Source organism: Phalacrocorax carbo, chromosome 7 (genome assembly GCF_963921805.1).
Source record: "Phalacrocorax carbo chromosome 7, bPhaCar2.1, whole genome shotgun sequence".
Classification (NCBI taxonomy): Eukaryota; Metazoa; Chordata; class Aves; order Suliformes; family Phalacrocoracidae; genus Phalacrocorax; species Phalacrocorax carbo.
The window spans coordinates 23,374,804-23,394,952 of NC_087519.1; the positions used below are offsets into that span (position 1 = coordinate 23,374,804).

The 20,149-nt window shown below is 42.0% G+C and overlaps 1 protein-coding gene across 1 annotated transcript in view; it reads right to left on the reverse strand.

Moving 5' to 3' along the window:
* ARIH1 (ariadne RBR E3 ubiquitin protein ligase 1) overlaps positions 1-20,149 on the reverse strand; it is a 62,504-nt gene that overhangs the window by 5,069 nt on the left and 37,286 nt on the right. The window contains exons 4-12 of the mRNA XM_064456884.1: positions 16,670-16,762; positions 16,252-16,307; positions 12,150-12,216; positions 10,936-11,042; positions 10,367-10,409; positions 9,159-9,230; positions 2,115-2,245; positions 1,959-2,016; positions 426-686 (exon numbers count right to left, since the gene is read on the reverse strand). Coding sequence (XP_064312954.1) covers positions 426-686; positions 1,959-2,016; positions 2,115-2,245; positions 9,159-9,230; positions 10,367-10,409; positions 10,936-11,042; positions 12,150-12,216; positions 16,252-16,307; positions 16,670-16,762 — 888 coding nt within the window. The remainder of the gene's footprint in view (positions 1-425; positions 687-1,958; positions 2,017-2,114; positions 2,246-9,158; positions 9,231-10,366; positions 10,410-10,935; positions 11,043-12,149; positions 12,217-16,251; positions 16,308-16,669; positions 16,763-20,149) is intronic.

A 20,149-nucleotide genomic window follows, 5' to 3' on the forward strand; every position in this document is an offset into this window, starting at 1 on the left:
TGTGCTGCACGAAAACCAGCAGAGGACTGTTCTAAACCATAAACAGTCAATACAGTTTCACTTGTGAAGCAGATTGGACCTCCACATTTAGACCTTCAAGTGCCATTTTAACAGTAGTGCCCTTGGAAAAAAGCCAACACCGGGAACATCAAAACGCCAAGTTTAAGCTTTAATGCCTTCTTTGCCAGTTCAGGACAGAGCCTCGCTCCATTTCTTGTTTCAGAGGGCAGCATCTTGTATCTCTACTTCCTCCTCCAGCAGACAATGCTACATGATGCCCAGCAGAGCCTCTAACTTTTGCACAACAGAATATTAAGACAGACTCACTTCAGTAAAACTGGGGACAAGAGCTTCTCCAAGCATTAGTTCTCTATTACAAAGCTTAGCTTTGTACTCTGAACCCCTAACAACCATGTTTTTCCTACCTCAAAAATAATGGACTGATTATTCTTTTTGAGGTAGAAGGCAAAGACGTAAGTGTACATGAGTGTGGCACGACACTGGCAGAGGACGTCGACTGCTTTCTTCAGGAACTGCACCTCGATCCATGACATGTTGTGCTGCTGCATCTCCTCCATTTTCTGCTTCACCTGAGCATAGAGCTTGTGCTCAAAGCGCAGGCTCTGCATGTGGTTCATATAGCGATTGCAGTAGAACAGGTACCTCTGCAGGGCTGCTCTGGATCGCTGTGTTAATTCCCATTAGGGAAAAAGAAAACAAATAGTTAAAACAAAGTAACGGCTGCAAGAGAAGTAAACCCTTCACAAGGCTCTTCCTGACCCTGAGAACAAGCTTCCTTTCCAAAGGTGTTTCCTCTCCTCTCACATTGGCCAGACTTAGATGGTGCGGCTTTGTGCGGCACTGTTAACCCTGACATTGTGTGGAGATGAGAGGCCAGACCCACAGCAGCTCACTGTTATGCAGGAGACTTCCTAGCACAGCCACGGCATCCTCACTCCCAACCCTGAAAATAGTTAAAATCACATTGCTAAAGCCTGATCAGTTTTGAATTTCAGCCTCTCGATTCAAGTTACAGGACTTAAATGCTTCCAGTGTCACCGACAAAGAAGCAGATGATCTTTTTTTGGCTAATAAGGAATTCTAATTAAACCATTACTGTGCTTGTGTTAAGAGGGCAACCTTATGTTGCCCAGGCCACACTGATTATAAAGCAGGGGAAAGATGCCATGTGCGAAGCAGTACCAGAGAACCAAGATCACTCAACACACAGCCATTAATCTTATTTTCATCTAACAGATCAACTGGAAAAAAGTGACAACACAGGCATGATTAAACTTGTACATTGTGGCTATACAAAGGCAGCACATATCAGCCAAAGTCATCCTTATCTGCAGGAGGAGGGGCTGCAGGAAATACTTTGGTTCTTGGCTATAACAGTACTTTGACAGAGGTACAGGAAATGGATTTCTGCAAGTTGCAGCACACAATGCCTCCCCCTTAACATGGGTTTCAGCTCTATCCATATTCATAAAACAGTTTAACATAGCTGCAACTTCGCCCACAATTTCTCTTATGTCAAGCCTCCAAATATAGTTATTGGAATGACAGCAGTATTTTATTTACATTCAGAAGGTCTGCTGTGTTTTAAACACCTCAGGATTCACATTAAGAACTTTGCGGTAAAGAGCATTTTACAAAGGATGTGAGGATTGTTGTCTCAGACCCACGGCATTACGACGACTTCACGTGAAGAGCTGCTATAAAACAGGCAAGGCAGCAATACAGCTAACTGAGTTAACATGCTCTTTAAAGTGGGTTTAATTGGCTTTGAACATTATTTCTTTTTCCTGGTACAAAGCAAGAGTCCAAAGCTGCACAGGAATGTCCTTTGGCTTTGTGCCCAAATCCAGCAAACTCTTCAGGGCAGATTTATAGGTTTACAGAAAGCATGCCACAGGGTTGGTGATCTCCCTCACCACCAAAGGTTATGGACTCACCTCCTGTGCATCCCTTGCTGCCTTCGCATCATCCTCATTGTAGCGATTACAGTTGTACCTGTAACAGGGACACCAATTCCACAGATTTCAGTCCAAATCGATGCCATCTGCATCCTGGCTTCCTCACCTTCTAGTAAGGCACACTCCTGAACTCACCAGGCAGATCCGTGGGGCTCCCAGGGGCCCAGGCACACCCAGCAGAACTCCGCTTTGCAGTTCTGGTTCCGACAGACCATGTGGTTGCAGCCCCCATCCTTCTCAATGGTGACGTGGCATTTTGGGCATTCCTGTTCACAGGACAGAGAGCACCATTAGCAGGGAAAGCACAGAACCCACAACGGTCTTGTGAAGTTAGAAGGGTTCCCATGGCAGTAAGAGATAACATGTCAAGTGAAATGCATAGTTTACTTCTTCCCTTTGATCATCGAGATCCTCTTCCAAGTCATGCCTTAAAATATTTCCAAAATCAGAGCAGCTAGATAGCTAAAACCCCTAAGGAATAACACATTTTATCTATGTTGCTATCATAGTGGTACGCTGGATGGGTAATTTCATGACCTTCTCCAAAATCACAGCAATAGTCATGGTCTACAACAGCCATGAGGAAGGCATCTTGCTTTCCTCACCATCAAGTGTTTGGTCCACTTCAGCAATCAAACTGAAAAAAGTTGATGCCATACTTTTAATCAATACAAGACACCTGCAGTTGTAAAATGCCACCCAAAAAGTACCTGAAAACATGCCGCAAGAATCTAGTGTGCTTCAAAGATGTTCTGTCAGCTAAAAAGACACTTTTCCTCCTGAGGAATTTCCACATTTCCCATCAGGTCCCGTTTTCCCCCTTCATGTGACATCTCACTGAAGGCTTTCCTACAAAAGTCCACATGGGGCTCCCCTTTCAGGGAAGGAGGCCTTTGACAAATACAAGGATATCAAAGAGCAGCACTGCACAGGGAAGTCTTTGAGGAAGAGGTTTTGGGGTTGTTTTTTTTTTTGTAACACCAATATAATTTTCACACATCAGCAGCATACGGCCACTTTGTAAAACGATATTTAACTCATGTAGAGCATGAAATATTATTTCTCTAGTATCCCAATAAGTATAAAAAGCCAGGGTTGCAAGAATAAATTAATCTGCCCCTATGAGCAAAGGAAACTGGTCCAACTCTCTTTTGTTGCTTTTTGCTGTCCCCGTGGCACTTCTCTAATGCCAGGACACAAAGCAGCTGCACAAGAGCTGGGCCAAGGAATTCATCAGGTTAAAATCAAGCAGCAAGTACAGAGGAAAAGGGGGGAAAAAAGGCTAAAACACTTTTTGGGTGAGTTCCTCAGGGGATTTTTTCCAGACCTGCTTTCCTCCTCATTGTCTGTGTTTGTCCTACAGAGTAGCTGTACTACAAAGAGATTAAACGAAGCAAATGAGCTCCCCTGCAGGCTTGCTCAGGGGGGACAACATCAAGATACCCTCTTGGTCTGTCCATACGATGGATAGTCAGCCAGGTAAGCTTTTCCCAGTTCATCAGTCAAAGCAGTTCTGTGAACGTCAGTCAAAAATGGTCTTTCCTTTGAGCACACTACCCAGTGCAGTATCTATTTTCCCTTTTCCAGGCAGCCCTCCTCTGTCTTCCAATCCCACACAGGCACCTCAGGACCCAAATTTAGGTTTATCCCCTCGATAGCTTTCACAACTGTGAAGATCCCTGCTCAGTTAGCTCATCAGCACTTGGATAATATGTATGAACAGTGGCAGTGCACCCCTGTCACATCACAACACAGCTCTGCGTCACTCAAACGCTGACCCTGGGGCACACGGTGATGAACAGTTTTTCAAGAGAAGATGACGATCACAGAGCTGTGCAGTTTCTTCCAAACCCATCTTATCTGATGAGATGCTGACATTCCGCATGCCTCAGTGGAAGATGTCGCTAATCCAAACAAACAGCTGCAGCAATCACTCCTGCTTAGGAAAATCCTACAACTGGAAGAAGAGAGAAACAGTTCCCAGACAACCTGCCAAGCTGGAGGGGTGCAGTGGGGCATGTCCGCACCATGAGGACATGGGGTCATCCTCATCCATAGCTAGGCTCAATTAGGAGCACCGAAATTCTGCTCTCCTGTCTTTGAGGATGAGACCAAGATCTTCAGTGTGTCAATACTGCACGGCACTTAGGGCTTCTAGCCCTATGATGCAAACTAGAACAAAAAGACCCTAATTACAGCCCTTTTATTACAGGGAACACCATTCTTTTCGAGCCTTTATACAGCTGTCAAGCAGGGCATGAGGAAGACAGATTACATAGTGAGCTATACAGATGCGTGAACCTGTGTAAAAGTTGAATATCATTAAAAATTAAGGGAAAGCCATGAGAAGAACATGCTAAAGAAATGCTGAACACTGATGGAAAGAAAAAAGCAGCAACTACTCAAGCCACCAATGCAACAAGTGGGAGAGATTTGTAGATTAAGAAGGATAGGGAAGGAAGATCTTATTGAGAATTACAGCTACGCAACAACATAATAGCCAGCAAATCAAATTACTAAACTGGTACATTATTCTGCACTTTATCTGTTGTGCCACGATGCAGAAGTGACCTCATTAACATTGTTCCACTCTAAACAATTCGGTGTTGCGCTTACACACTGCACTTTGAAACAAAATCGCAGGCAAGCCTGGCAAAGGAGAACAATCTCTATTTTATCATAAAAGGCTGTGTTTACGTAAACCAGCATAACCTCAGCTGCTGTTCTATGAACAGGAGGCTAATTAGAAACATATTTCAGGGCAGTTGAAACAGTTTTGCCTTCTTCAGGACACCCAGAGGCAACTGATGTACATCAGCCTCCCGGCCATGTCAACAGAAACATCATCACCTATAAACCATCGTACCAAAAAAACCCCCAAAACCTTAAATGCCATGGAGATTTCATAATACATTTCAACAAAATCCAAAACCACTGAACTTAATTATGGTTAGTGTGAAATAGTACATCGTGACAACACCTAGAGTCATTGAGCAAAGCAGGGTATTTTAAACACTTGCTCATCCGAGAGGAAAAGATGGCATTTTGACATCTCAGAAAGATGCTGTTCACAGTTTTGGCACAAAACTCTGCTGGTGAGAAATGAAAGAGCAAAGTTCGATGCTGGTACCCGGGGAGGATCTAGCAGGCTGCCAGAATTTCCACGCATTAGAACAAATGTAGGACTTCCAGAAGGTACAGAGGGAGTACATGTTCAGACATTAAAAAGTGACCTGAAAAGGAAGAGAACTGACTTCATGCCATTTTATCTCACAGGAGAAAAATAGCCAATAGCTTTTTTTGGAGGAACAAAATCTGCCTGTTTTATACATCAGGCATTCAAGCCCTGTCTAGCCTGCGAGATAATGAGACAGTGACACGCCAGGAGCCAGAAGTGGTAAGGCAGGGGCATTTTTGTATCTGATTAACAACTTTCATTTACATCAATTTAACTTCAGCAACAGAAAAAAGCCCACACCACAAAACAAAACAAAACAGTGCCTTGGGTGAAGACCCGCACCACTACCATCTTTGTTCTTCTTTCTTTAGTATTCTAAGATGCAGAAAGATTAACATCACTGAAACTCAGGTTTGAAACAGGTATCCCCCCTCCTTTTAAGCTCCTTTCAGGCAGTCTTGATACACCTTAAGAGCCCCCAAAAAATGCACAAATCCAAGTTTTCAATGTTTCTTACTCCTCTGAAGGTCCAGTTAACAGAAGTACCTGATCTATGTGGTTTCTTTATTCCCAAAGCTACAAAACCCAAACAATACCTGAAACCTGCCTGGTTTAATTCAAGGAACTATTTAAGAACCAGGTTTGTACAACTAACTGAAAAAGAAAGAAATGTGCAAAACTTTGGAGTATTCAACCCCTCCCTGCAAAAAGACTGAGAATTAAAGGCTTGTTAAAGAACTTGTATTGGCTTATCTCAAGTTTCAATTAATTTAGTTAAGCTCAACTCATATGTGAAAGTATCTTAAGCAAAAGGCTATCAACTCCAGCACACTCTCCACTGCAAGGGCAGTATCTTTTGTACAAGCAGAAAGAATTTAGTGCAGGTCTCCTAAATGCAAATAAATGAATGCAGAATTTAAAAAGTTATATAGGAAACCACAAAACTTGCTACTCAAATCTCCTTTTTCATTGAGACCATTCTACATAGTTCACAAAAAAAAAATGCATCAAATCACTCCGGCTTGTGAACAGAAACCAATTCAGCTAGGTTTCACTCTTCTATTCTCTCATAATATTGCCCAATTTTCCTTTCCTGCTCTGTCTCCCAGAGCAAGCTGGAACAAATGTATCTCATTCTCCTGTTGCAAAGAATTACCCAGATTTCAAGCCCACATTCCAGGAGTTCTGGTGTTTTAATCTTACACCTTCATCTTGGTAAGACAGGAAGTTTTCTTCTCTGAACGGAGACCACATGGGACAGGACTGCGGCTCAGCATCATGCTTGGAGGACTCAAGAAAGCACTTCTCAAAAGCTAGAAACAGCAATGGAGACTATAGTAGCAATGAAATTACTTGGAGATTTTTTCCCCACTGAAAAAAGGGATTTTTGCATCGGACAGTACCTGATCCGATTCCCTTCCAGGTTCTTCAGGATGAAGAAATTCAACACAGAATTTGGGCTCTGACTAGCATTCACTGAAGCAAACAGCTGTGAAGGCACAAAATATCCCTCCCCAAACATAACTGCCCCATTTTCCTGCTAGAAATAGTAGAGACACAGATGTATGTGTACTACAACCATGCAATTCCTATCCCAGTGTATCGCTACAACCTCATGCTACAGCAGGAGAGAATTTTTCTTCGTCCCTCTGAACAGGAGCAGGACTGTGTCGCTGTCAGATGGGCACCTGGGTTTCTCTGTGCCTTTGGCCAAGGGCCAGCAGGCAATTCAGGCAAGAGGAGGTAGTGGCTGGCAGCCCCATGGCTCTGGGTCAATCTGGCTCTCCAAAAGCTACAGAGCTCTGACTGCACATGTTTCAGCAGCCAGCGTTGCTCATGCTTCATCATTACAGCAGTGTGAAATTACCACCTTCCGCATCTCTGCTGCCCACAAGAAGCCAGAGATCATTACAAGGGGTGGGTTATGTTTCCTGCCAACTTTCCCTTCAGTTGAATCTAGCATCAGTTTGGAAAGAGAAGAATTGTGATATTGTCCTGCAGTTAATTCAATTGATATGGATACCATAAGACTCCAGGACAGTTGGCTTGTTCAGATGTCCGGTGTAATTACCCCGATGTTATTGTTCTTCCTGTTGCTGCTGTACATCCTGGGCTCCAAAGTATTTTCTTGAGGTAGGAACATCTCGTATGATATCAGATGAAGTAGCTTAGACAGGAATGTTCAAGGACAACAGCTCTTCTGCTGCTGACACTGGACTACAGGAACTAATAGATAAGCTGGGCTGATGCCAGCATGGCTTGGCCATTCTCATTTGCCCTCCTCAGCATCCTCTGGATGGGTGTTCCACACAAAAAAAGCCTTCTTACTCTGGCCATTCAACACTATTCCTGACAGTCTGAGCTATGCTTTAAATATCAGCTCAACCAGTAGCATGGCTCCTACCTGAGAAAGTCCAGATTTTGACAGGGGAAAAAAAAAAAAAACATCACCTTTACAACAATATTTCTGTCTATACTTAAGTCTGTGGGCAAGCAAGCTGCAGAAAGCATCATCTTGTCTGAAAGAGACACAAGTAGCTTCCTATTTCCAGTAGCCAGCATTAGTGGCACATTATTCATGTTTGGTCTACATTAACACATATGTATATATCATTTCATCTTTTTAATGAGTACAGAATCCAGTAATGGAAAGCTTAACATTTGGTCATAATAAAACCCAGCAAGGAGAGCTCAAATCCTGGTCTTCAGCAGCATATGCCAAGGTTGGGGCAGACAGAAGACCAACAGACCTACAGCCATGACCGGTATCACACCCCTGAGGGTAATCAGCAGCAGCACCTGATCTGGCTCTCAAAGGCTTTGTCACAAGCAAAGTAAGACTGCAACACAGGCAAAGTAGGGCTGTGGCCATTCTGATGTCCCAAATATTAGATACTCAAGGCTTAAAGCTGCTTTACATATGCTTACACTGAGCCCTTTCCAGCTATTTAGCTCCCCTTCTTCAAGTTTAATACAGGCAATACCTGAAGACCAAGCAAGCTGAGAAAATTTGGTTCAGTTCTTGTGCCACAATACACTTTGAACACACCCACCGCAGAAAAAGCCAAGTTTGCTTTATTGAGCAACGTTCAGCCTCCAAGCAGGGACCACACAAGTCTCAGCCCATGAAACAGAAGTAAGCAGCTGAGACTGCACAATTTCAGCCTGACTTTAACTGTGCATTTCTGTGCAATGGGTGTTTCTGCTCTCACCATAATGCAACATTCCAGTTCAATGAAAAACACAGAGCCAGCCCCAGAAAGAAGCAGCAACTGCTGCAAACAATACCATTAACCAGTTACACAACAGAGCTAAGAAAACAAAGCAGCCATTTCCTCACACCCTCCCCACCTTCTTCCATCCTCCTGGCTCAGCAGTCTGAGACCCAGGTGTGCTCCTAACAGCCCAATGGCATCTGCTGCTTTTGTTTTCTTGCCACCATGCCAACCTTTGTTTAATTTGTCCCAAACTGAACAAATGCTGAAGTTTCAGGCAAAGTTGGGCTAGCTAGAACAAAGACATTTACATAATAAAATCTTAACAGCTGCTCTGCCAGTCTGTATCTGGAATCCTGCCCAGCAGAAATGAACAACTCCAAGAGGCCAACCCAGGGGATTTAAAGGCAGATGTAAATTACCACAGCCAAATCAAGCCATGGGTGGTGTTAACATGTTTCACACACTTGGCGAGGCACAGATTTGCTTAGGGAAGCCACCAGTGCCAGACAGGAGCCCATGACCTAAAAACTTGACCTTCCTTTGGGTCTACAATTAACTCTTTCTTACAAGAGCAAACTCCACTTAACCCAAAGAACCTCACCTGATTCGAGGCAGTAACACCTATTTGCTCTTCAAACAAGGATACTTCAGTGCACGGTGGATTTTAAGGCTTGCTCTTAACTAATGACATGCAACAGAAAATAATCCTAGCACAGAGGAATTAGGCTGTCATTCTTCTTTTCATCTGATAAATCTAAATATATATTATGAGAAAAAACCCACCTTTGTGTTCGCTGCAATCCAATTAGAAGTTTCACTGTCATCATCACACTTCTTAATCCATTTCTTTAACCACTGTTAGAAAAATTAAGAGAGCTACATTTAAATAGAGGAACTGTAAGCGTTCCTAGGACAGACACTTACATTAAGGTAATAGTAAGGAATGCATAGCCACATGAGACTACAGGAGGGGGGGTTGGTGCTGGAAAGCAGAGCAAACAGCAACTAATTCAGTTGCAGATATTTCCTGCAGCACCATCCTGATCCAGCGAGCACAATCACTCAGCACAAATGCTTCAGCAATGAGTTCGCAGTTCTTAAGTTAAATCAACACAAACTTCAGGCGGGGCTCTAAAATACAGATGTTGTAACAGTGATCTGCCAAAACTGCAGTCAGACCCTCTATGATGCCTAGCTTTACATCAAGCCAAGTTCTTCCTTAGGCTTGCAACTCACCTTTTTTTCTTTTATTTTTTTTAAAAAAAAACACACCTTACTGACAACGTGGCTTTATCAAACAAATGCAAGTAACAGAAGCAAAAGACTGCTTGCACCTGCTAGATAATAAACTCACCACTTTCCAATAGCCTGGAAAAATCAGCTAAACTATGATAAGCCTTTGGTGAGGTTTCCCTCCCCTCTCCCCCAGAAAGTTTTTTTGCATTTGTCACTAGGAACACAGACTGCTCTGTCCAACACATGAAATACAGCTGTCAATGGGTTCTGCACAGCCCACAGGATCCCAGGCTTGATTACAGCTTTTGACAGCTCCACAAACAGTTCTAGAGTTCACTGCACAGCAATAGGTGTCAGGACCATATTAATTCCTTCAGTCCAAGTCACAAGCCTGCCGAAGCACCGACCACCTGCAGAAATGCCTACTACAGGAATGCTTGTTGTCAAGTGAAGTATTCACTCCTGAAGCACCTTCATTCCTCTTCAGAGGGTCACAGCTGAGCAGCTTCCTCCTCCAGACATTTTCCCCATCTGGCTGAGGCACTGCTCCTTCACAAGGTCAGACTTTGAGGGATCCTAAAGGCATCCAGTATAATTTCACCAATTCTTATCACACTATGATGTAAACAGGTGAACTACTATGCTTCTTGATGTGAAGAACTGCAAAACTTATGCTTCATTTCTACATCTTGCACATAAATCGACTTTAACCTTTTCCAAGTCATGTATTTAGAAAAGAACTCTGACGTGCTCACCTTGCATTTAACAGGATCATGCCAGTTTTCACCGCAGTTAAAGCTGTAAGTGAAAGATAGGGGAAAATAAGCAAACAGGGCAGATAATTGTACTTTTATTTAACTAGGTTAACACTGCATAAGTTTTCTTCTGGGTTGCTCTGCTGAAAGACCAAAGCCAGTCCTAAGGAAAGAGTATACATGTTTAAAAAAACCCCAACACTCAGATCCCTCAATGGCCATTTCAGAGCTCTGTGTGTGTATATATATATATCTAAATACACTTTGATTCTATACAGTACACAGAGACAAGAACTTTACCTAACCTGAAACCATTCAGCTGAAGGCCATCTCTCAGTGAAAGCTAGATCTGACTCCATGTCAAAGCAGGCCCAAGAGACAGAGAGCAAGTTACACAGTGCTTTGCAGTCAGCTGGATCTAATCCTGGCTTACCATGTGAAGCCCGCCCCATGCTTCTCCCACCATCTAACCCACACCCCAGTATAAAGGCTTACGGAATACATACTAATACACTTTGATGTTAGTAAGTAAAAAGCAACAGCAACATCTTGTATTTGATTGTTCTTACCAAAACTGACGTCCACATTTGCAGCGAACGGGTTTAGCATCAGGATATTGGACTTTAACAACGTGGTGGCAATCTGGGGCAGGACACCATTTTAACAGTCGATTACACTATGAAATAAAGCAAAAAGAACAAACACATAATAGAAGGATGCTGCACAAGGACCCTACCTGCCCTTCATCCCTTTTTCATCCTTTCAAACATGACCTGCAGTCACAATCCTGTCTTACAAATCCTCTGCAATAAGAGTGCTGTCTCCTCAATCTAAGCATTTACTCTCTTTCTACTCAAAGAAAGCAGGATTACGATAGTCAACTCTTCACTGTCAAATGGCCTCTTATGAAAGATGCGGAGCGTAAATATTTCTGCTGACCTCCCAGCTCACCCAGAGAAAACATTTGAAAAGTATGAAGCTTTCCACTGAAAAAAGCATCTGTCAAGTTCTTTACAACTACCCATCTCTGTTCCACCACTGCAACAGCCCTTCTGAAACACTGCTCACACCATGCAGGCTAGCTTTTTACAAGCACCACTTTAACACCCCCTGAACACCATCTCATCGCCTGTTCCTGCTGTACTGCAGCCAGATATGGGTCTGCACTGCTAGACTTGTCAGTCTTCCAGCCTGCAACACATGTTTATCTCCGGTGTTGCATTAAAAAGAAACCACTGTGTGCATCACTTCAAACAAGGAAAGGAAGTTCAATCCCAGTAACAACTTACTAGGCTCTACAGTGAATCTAGAAGGATACAACTGGGAAACTGGGACAGTGGAAAATCTTCCAAAGCACATTTCTCTAGGATTATTCTTATTTTGAAGTTGCAAACCTATTAGCATTTTGTTAAAAGCAATATTGCAGTTTTATTTCCAATGTCATCTGTCTACTATACCTCTAGGTCTTTTGTCCTGTACTTTTTTTTCCCCTACAACTGTACCTGTAACTAAATGGGCTATCAAATAACCCCTATGAAGACCCTAACTTGTAATTACACTTGATTAGAAGCTATGCAAAAAAGACTGCTTATAATAAACAAGTTATAATAGTTATAATAAACATATTATATATATTTATTATATATTATTATATATATAATATGTTTATATAACTGTTAAAAATATAACAGTTATAATAAACAAGCCTCACTGCTCTGGTTTGGTACACGTGCAAAGCAAAAATAACCTAGAAGTCATTAAAAAATTCAAATAAAACACTCACCTCTACAAAACTATTGGTTATTAAATGCTGGTACTTTAATTTAACCTTAGAATCTGTGATCAGACGCCTGTGGAAAGGGAAGAAACACAGAAAAATTACTGTAGTAGAAAATGCATTTTTTTTCTATGCATAGCCAGTAAGTTCAGACAAGTTATTTTGATTCTTCCTTCTATGATTATACTTTTTTTGTACTTACCTGTTCTCTCTTTACTTACTACCTTACTCTGAAATCTTGTTGGTAACTATTGTATTTAACTTTGAATACTAGCCTCAGAATCAAACCAAGAAAACCGAACCTCTTGCTGTGGGGATTCTTTTTTTTAAACACACTTTTCTGAACAGCCCAAGAATCAGAGCAAAACAATTTCATTAGTTCATTTACATTAAACATGCACATTTTGTGGCAAAACCCTTTAAAAAGCTCCAGAACAACTGTTGTGGTTACTAACTTTGGTATATCTAATGTTATCTGGGTTACTGCGGAATGCTACAGCTTCAGTTTAAAAGTTAATGTGATTTTAATCTATTTACCATAAAAACAAAGTTGGTTTAAATTCAACATCATAGAGGTATACACAACATTGACTTTAAGTCAGCTCAGAAGCAGGAGAGCAGAAGAAAACCAGACACAGTAATCCCTTAAAATCATGGTGACCACTTTTCTCCTGGACAGACCAACTCAGCTGGCATTAGCAGACTGTCCAGCCTAGATACATTCAAAGTAATTTAATTATGTATTGCTGAACGCTTTTATATACAACTTTCAGTTATAACTGAAGTGTATTCTGCATATATATAACCTCACAATATAAAGCTGGACAAATACACACTTGGATGTATTTCTGTTTTAAAATCAAACCGTAGAGTACAGCTTTATACAGCATATCACGTATAAATATTGAAATGAATAGATTATCCATTTCAGGGTGCAGCCAAAAATCAAGCGTACTCCTGCACATTATCACGCCAACCATCATTAAAGAACAGCGCGTGTGACTATGTGATGCTGCATAAATTCTACCCCCTTAGCAGTCCAGGGAGCTCCCCACCAAACAACATGCTGCTTATTACATAAACATAGCACATTGTAGCCAAATTCTCAGTGCTAAAATAAAACAAATCAGCTGACAAAGCATCTCATCAAGCCCATATCCACAGCAAGCCTGCAATTTTGGAGTTAAACTTATTAAAGAATGAAAGAAGAATTTGAACTTAAAATATGAATTATGAATCTTTCTTACTCCATACCCAAGCTTCTAGGCATAGCAAATGTCACTTTAAAAACCCGTGTTATATATAGCTATCAGGAACTGGAATTTAAATGAAAAATAATGTCATAGCTAACCAGAGCACACTGAGCACACAATCCCATTTTTTGCTTACCCAACTGCCTATGGTCACTCCACACTAGCAACCTCACCTGCTCTAGGTACAGCAGCACATCTGCAGCATCACTCAGGTCAAGACCTTTGAGAACTTTGCTCTGAATATTATTGTCTTTTGACAAACAATAAATGAAACTAGGCAAATTAAGAGATGAAAACCATGCCCAGTGTCCATGAGCCATCCTTTGGGGTGCATTCCTCTGTAAGCCAAGCTATAAGAGAGGCAACCGCACTTAAGAAGCCAGGCTGGAAAAGCAAACTGCTTGCAAAACCAACTTAACTCTTGATCTTTTCTGGCAGCTCAGTTCAGAACTACACAATCTCAAAAATACATCCAAAGACGGCAGCAATCCTTTATCAGACCATAAGTTTTATACTTTTGTGCTGGTTTGATAATGCAAACTCCTCCAAGACACCAGTCAGTGGAATTAACAAAATGCACATCACGTGATATGTCAAACACCCTCCCAAAGGAACTACTTCAAGACCCTACTACATTCTGATCCAACGCTGAAGCGTTGGCATTTGCAATAATGCAAAAGAAAATTAAAAATTAAGCAGCACTCCATACAACTTCCATACAGGAACCCAAAAATCCATCCATTCCCACCGAGTGGGCTGACTCTCAGAAGGTACTACCAGACTGCTGCCACCCACGAGCAGCGGCTGTTAGACACACCAGTAATAAAGGAAGCCTGCCTTGCTTATTAATGAAATCAACATCTTTGCATGTAGGTTAAAGCAATTACCAGCAGCATTAGCAAAGGTGACCAAGGGATAGAAAGATTACCTTCAGCCAGTTTGAAGGTCTTGAAAGAGCTGAAAGGGACCCTTCTCTTCAACCTTCCTACTTAAGCTCAACAGTAACAAAAAAACCCCAGACAATAAGCTAGCTAAACACACACAAATCCAGGAAAGTCATCTGACTCAGTTTGGACTCATATGGAGATAATTCAACTTGGAGATATACTGCCTTGCTGAGGGCATGTACTGAGAAGAGCGCAAATTAATAACTTGGCCTATCTACTTCGATTTTCTGATGGATAAAGAAACTGATGTCTATTGCATATGAATCTTAGGTTCCTACAGGTTGGAAACCTAGAGCTGGAGACTTTGTAAAAAAGACCTAAGAACCAGAATAATTAGGGGCATGAGAGGGGGTGCAGATTCCAGTTGGAATTACATTTTTATTCATGCCGTGTCATAAGATCGTCACAGTTGTCCATCTTTGCTTTTAAATGAAAGCATTAGGCTTCTGCAGAGGAAAAAAAGATTAAAAAAGGTGCAGCTCCCTTCCCCAGACATTCTAGATGTCCCCTGTATGATCACAGAAAGGTGGATTTCTACCTCCACAAAAAACATTTTATAGTTTTACTTAGAGAATGTGTTTGATTTACCACCTAGATGCCGTTTTACTATCATAGACCCCAGATCTCTCCACCATTTATAGGTGGGCAGGAATACCACAGTGCATGGTATGAGTTGAATGAAGACTGTACAGATTCACACCAGTGTCGTGGTTTTCTGTGCTATGAAAGCCATGAAGTAAAGCATAAGGACAGTCAGACCTACTAACTAATATCAAGCAGTAGTAACAGAAGCCATAGCAACAAAACCCAGAGCCGCTCTCCTCTTTCTACCCTTTCCTTGCTTCTGCTACCATCCCGGCCTCCACTGATTTCAGCTAGACTACCTTATTTGCACTATTTGAACCACTTATTCAAACTGCTGCGATCAAGAAAACCCTCATTTCCTGCTGAGACTGTGTGACACCAGAAGTTGAGTTCAGACTGCAGTAAACAAATCTCAATCAAGTCACTCAAGATACTATGCCGACTTCAGTTCAGTTTCCACCCACTGAAGTCCACAAGACACCCTTCCACAGGGCATGAAAACATTTCAGCTACTTCCACTTCTATCCAACCTACACTTCATGACTAACAGAGACTCCAATGCAGAGGGATATAGGAAATCACTACTCTGAAAGCAACTGATATAAAAACCAGCAAATTAATATCAATGAGTGAGTCAGACTGCAGGAAGGAAGGAATGAAGACGATAACAGAATAAGCTTCTATTTAGATGCTTTTTAGCATGAAGAATTAAAATGAACTTAATCAAGGTTCAGAATTATGAAGGATGTTACTCATGCAATAACATCACCCAATATAAAAGAGAAGGAAGCTTATGAATTCACTGCTCCACTGTGTACGAGCTGTCATCCTACAGCCGGACAACTTAATAAGCAAAGTGACACAGGCTGACATACCAGCTTAATCAAATCTTATGTTTGAGGGTCAACTGCTTTCTATCAGAGGACATAAAACACACCCCACACAGGACTGCTTTCCTCTGACTCACATACTAACTATAGCTATAGGACTTGGTGAACCAGTGGGTTGACCTAGGTTGGAAGTCCTAAATTCCTATGTAAATCAAAGGAAACAAAGTGCACAAAGCAGTTAAACAGGGTTTGGAAAGACTGCCTGGTGTTTATTCTGCTGTCATGCTGACCAAATTGGTCAAGGATTTTTTCCTCCAAGTACTGTGGAAGTTAAGAGACATACTGGTTCAAAATAGACAGTTCAAGACCAAACTCTCTGCTGCCTTAAAGTCTCTATGCAGTTTTCTTTAACGGCCAGTACATTTGAATAGCACACAAGTAACAAAATGGAAAATGATAGGGAAGCCAAGAGGTAGCAACTCATCATACTTACATAACTGTATTGTCATCGACTAAGATATCACAGCCATGAGCAGGGCATGAAATTGTCTGAAAAAAGCAAAGGTCATAAAAGGAACAGTCTTTATCCTACTTTTGCACCACAAAATTGCAAGGCAACAGAATTAACCACAATACATAGAGCCAATGCATTATTTTTGCTGTCATCACAACCCAGATGTGCCACGGTGCACAGCACGACTCCTCCCACTCAGGCTAATTCCATGTAGTTCCCTTCAGCTTCACCTGTGGCAAAGACTGCAGCCCCCAAAGCTTTGAGGTTTGGGTTTTCTTTGTCACTCTCTTTTTTTAAAAACTTCAGTGGGGAAGAATTCTCCCCTTTATTTCCCTTTCCTCTCCAATACACAGAATTTCCAGAAAGAAGTCATGAGGTAGACGAGTTGGAATTTTACCTGTCCCATGCCTTCCTCCATTATTTTGGTAGTTAAATATTCACTCCAGCACTGCATACAGAACTTGTGTCCACACTCCAGGCCAGTAAAGTACTGCAGTGACAAAACACACAAGACATTGGATCATTTTATTACATCAATTCATTTGATCATTTCACCCTTCTTGGTGCTGTGCAGTTTATCACATCTCTCATCCCCCACACTAAACTTGAGACAGTACTATTTATTTTGTATCATCACTACTAGAGAACATTGCCAATGCAGCTTTTAGTCATGCTTTCAAAGCTCCGTGACCCCAGCAGCAAGGAAAGGTGGGGCTGAAGTTTCCATCTGTCTGCCCATTTAAATTGATCCTTGTCTTAGGAATATATACAGAGCATAGCATGTTTCTCCACTGTTCTACTCTTCCAAATGAGTAAAATAAATGCAACACCACCACACAGGTCACAGTTACAATACAGAGACTCCTCCTCTTTTTTCCACTTGGCTTGCTATTACATGTGGGTACTGCCCAGAAGTCCCAGAATATGCACACCAGCTATGCACAGGCACTAATTTAGCTCCCTCTTATACAGGAAACAGTAAGTGATCAGCAAGCTGTCCGCACTACTGGGTGAGCACTAAACAACAGAAACAGAAAGAATTGTGTGCACTTACGCTTTTAAGGCATACACATAAAGTTTGCCAACTTACTTGGTAAACTTCCCTCTGAAACCCGATGCTCATCAGATGAAAGCACTAAAGATCCTAAATGGCAGGTATAAATTACTAAACAAAATTCAATAATGATTAGCTGTTGCAGACAGCAACAAGGACAACTTCACCTGTGTACGCATCATCTACACAGAGTATGTCAAGATATCATCAGGGATTGAATGGTTACACAAGGGGTGGAGAAGCAAACACTGCTGAGGAAGACTGAAATTAAGTTCCTTTTCTCCAGTCATCTCAAAGCTATTTTATGCTCAGAGCTAGAGGCAAGGACAAACTATATTTAAAACAATTCACTCGTACCACTATGCAGGTTACTATTTGATGGTTTAGCTTTTCAAACCATCTTCTCAGCCAATAAGAAAAAGACAAGAGCTCCACCCTCGGATACCATCAACAGCTACAAAACCCCACTGAATGAAAGAAACCTGCTATCCTCTGCAGAACAGCATGAAACAGCAGGAGGATGCTGTTGATTAAGGAGAGAGTCCATTTTAAGAAAAGAGAGTGCTACAAAATTAGAGATTCAAGATTACGGCCACCACATCACCCATTTTGTTCATCCAACACTGGCGTAATAGCTAGGTTATGCTCATCTTTCGATGCTACAGCACTCAGGTTGCGCAGGGAAGGTGCTTGTTAGCACATACTTCCCACAGCCTTGCCATTTTGTGATTCACACTTGTCTAGCACTCCTGCCATCAACAGAGCCACAGGTTTGAACCTGAGGCTTGGAAACATGCTGTGATGCTGCAGCCAACGGGCTCGACTCTGCCTGCCGTTCCCACAGCCCTGCCAGAGAGCACTTACCAGGAGGAGCAAGGCAGTTAAATCCAACCTGGCCAGTCAGCAAGGAGACAAGTGAACTGAGCATCTGACTTCATGCCAGATGAAAACCGAGATACCCACCCAAACCTTTGCTTTCTTTGGAACAAACAAAGAAACACCACTCCACCCACCCCCCCAAAAATCAAAATCAAAGTGGTGTGTCCTGTCAGCACCATAGATCAAGGAGAGAGGAGGCAGGCAGCTATGGGGCCAATGTACATCAACCTCAAGACTGAAGAGAAAAAAAAAATCACTTGTAGTTTTTGAACCATTACCGAGCCAGATAACAAGGTATCTGATGCTCCACAGATGCTGCTGTGGCCAAGTGTCAGATGCTGGAGATGAAGGGTTATGGTAGAAAAGTCCCAACATAACTTTCAGGAAAACAACAGCACGGAGCTTGAAGACAGAACTGACTTTTCCTAGAATTATGGCTTCTCCACATGTAATGGGAAATAAGCATGGACAAGAGGATCATCCCTTAACGAACCTAAATACTCCTGCAGTCAGCACACACAGGGAGACACACTACCAAACATAGGTAAGCACATATCTTCAATGTAAGACTCTGCAGTTACTTCAAACAGTGAAAAGATGTGCTAAATGCCCACATAAAAGGCAGCCACCATGCTTCCTCCCAGGCTGCAAAGAATTCAGAGTATCATTCAACTAATTTCTTTACTTTGAGGGAGTTCCCAATTATTTTTAGCTAAGCTGACAGCAGATGTCAAGGGAGCTTGTAAAAAGGCCAACATAAAACCACAAAGTGTAAAGGGTAACTGACTTCTGAAACAGCACGTTTCCACAGGGGACAGCTCTACTTTCACCCTATCTATACTCATCACCTACATTTCTTGTGACACCAAGTGCTAGCAGCAGCAGGCTGCCACTCAATACCTGTCCCTACTCTTCTGGTAGCATCAAACTGACCAAAGAGGGATCAGCTGCCCCAAGATGCATTTACCATGACAGCCTCACTCAGGCCTTCTTTACTTCAGTAATGATGACAGCACTGACAGATGAAGCCATCTACGTGTCTGTAGAACAAGCACACAGTTTGGACAACAGTATGAGGCTCCCCAAACACCCCCACCCCAGCAGCCTTCCTCTCAGATGGGACCTGAGGGGCAAGATGCAAGAGAGGAGGTGGGCAAAGCCAAAACCCTCTCAAGTCCTGTCTTCACAAATAAGGATTTCACCTGAAATTACTACTGGGACTTGACACAGGTTCATGGGAACCCAGAAGGACTAAGTATCTCCCTTCAGTTTTCAAACCATCAGAGTGCAGGCTGCCATGAGAGCATCAAATGCCTGATTTTACAGGTGCTTCTCAAAATCTCAAATCACTGTTCTTTGGAGATGACTGAAGGGCTATGAAGACTTCATATTTCTCTTACAGGTGCTTTCAAAGGCAGACTAATACCACTGCAATGACCCCATGAGAGGGTAAATATTCAAGACACTTACATTCCTGAAGTAGCTGTACACCGTAAAATTTCTTAACGGGTCCCACTCCAGACTCCCAGCTTTCTACAGGCTGAAAGGGGCTCTCAGAAAAACAAAAAAAACCCCAGCTTTTTCTGGTGGGAAAAAAATAGCTGACCATTGCAAGAGGATTTAAAAACTGAGATTTTAGGTTAGGTATTGAACATAACTTATCCTAGAATTTAAAATTCACATTCACCAAAAACAGCTTCAAAACAGATTTCAAACCAGATGGCTTACAGTCACCTCAGACACAGGAGACACTACAGCCTTTTAAAATAAGAAATAATATTAGTTTTCCTCTATGCTCCAGCTTTGGGGTATGGCAAAGAAAGAGGTTCCCCTCTGTTGTCTCTTGACTTAAACAACACTATCAATTTAGAGACACCTCTGCTCACTTGCAAGATCCCTGGGCCACCACTATTTTTAATGTGCTATTTGAACTACAAAAGAAAG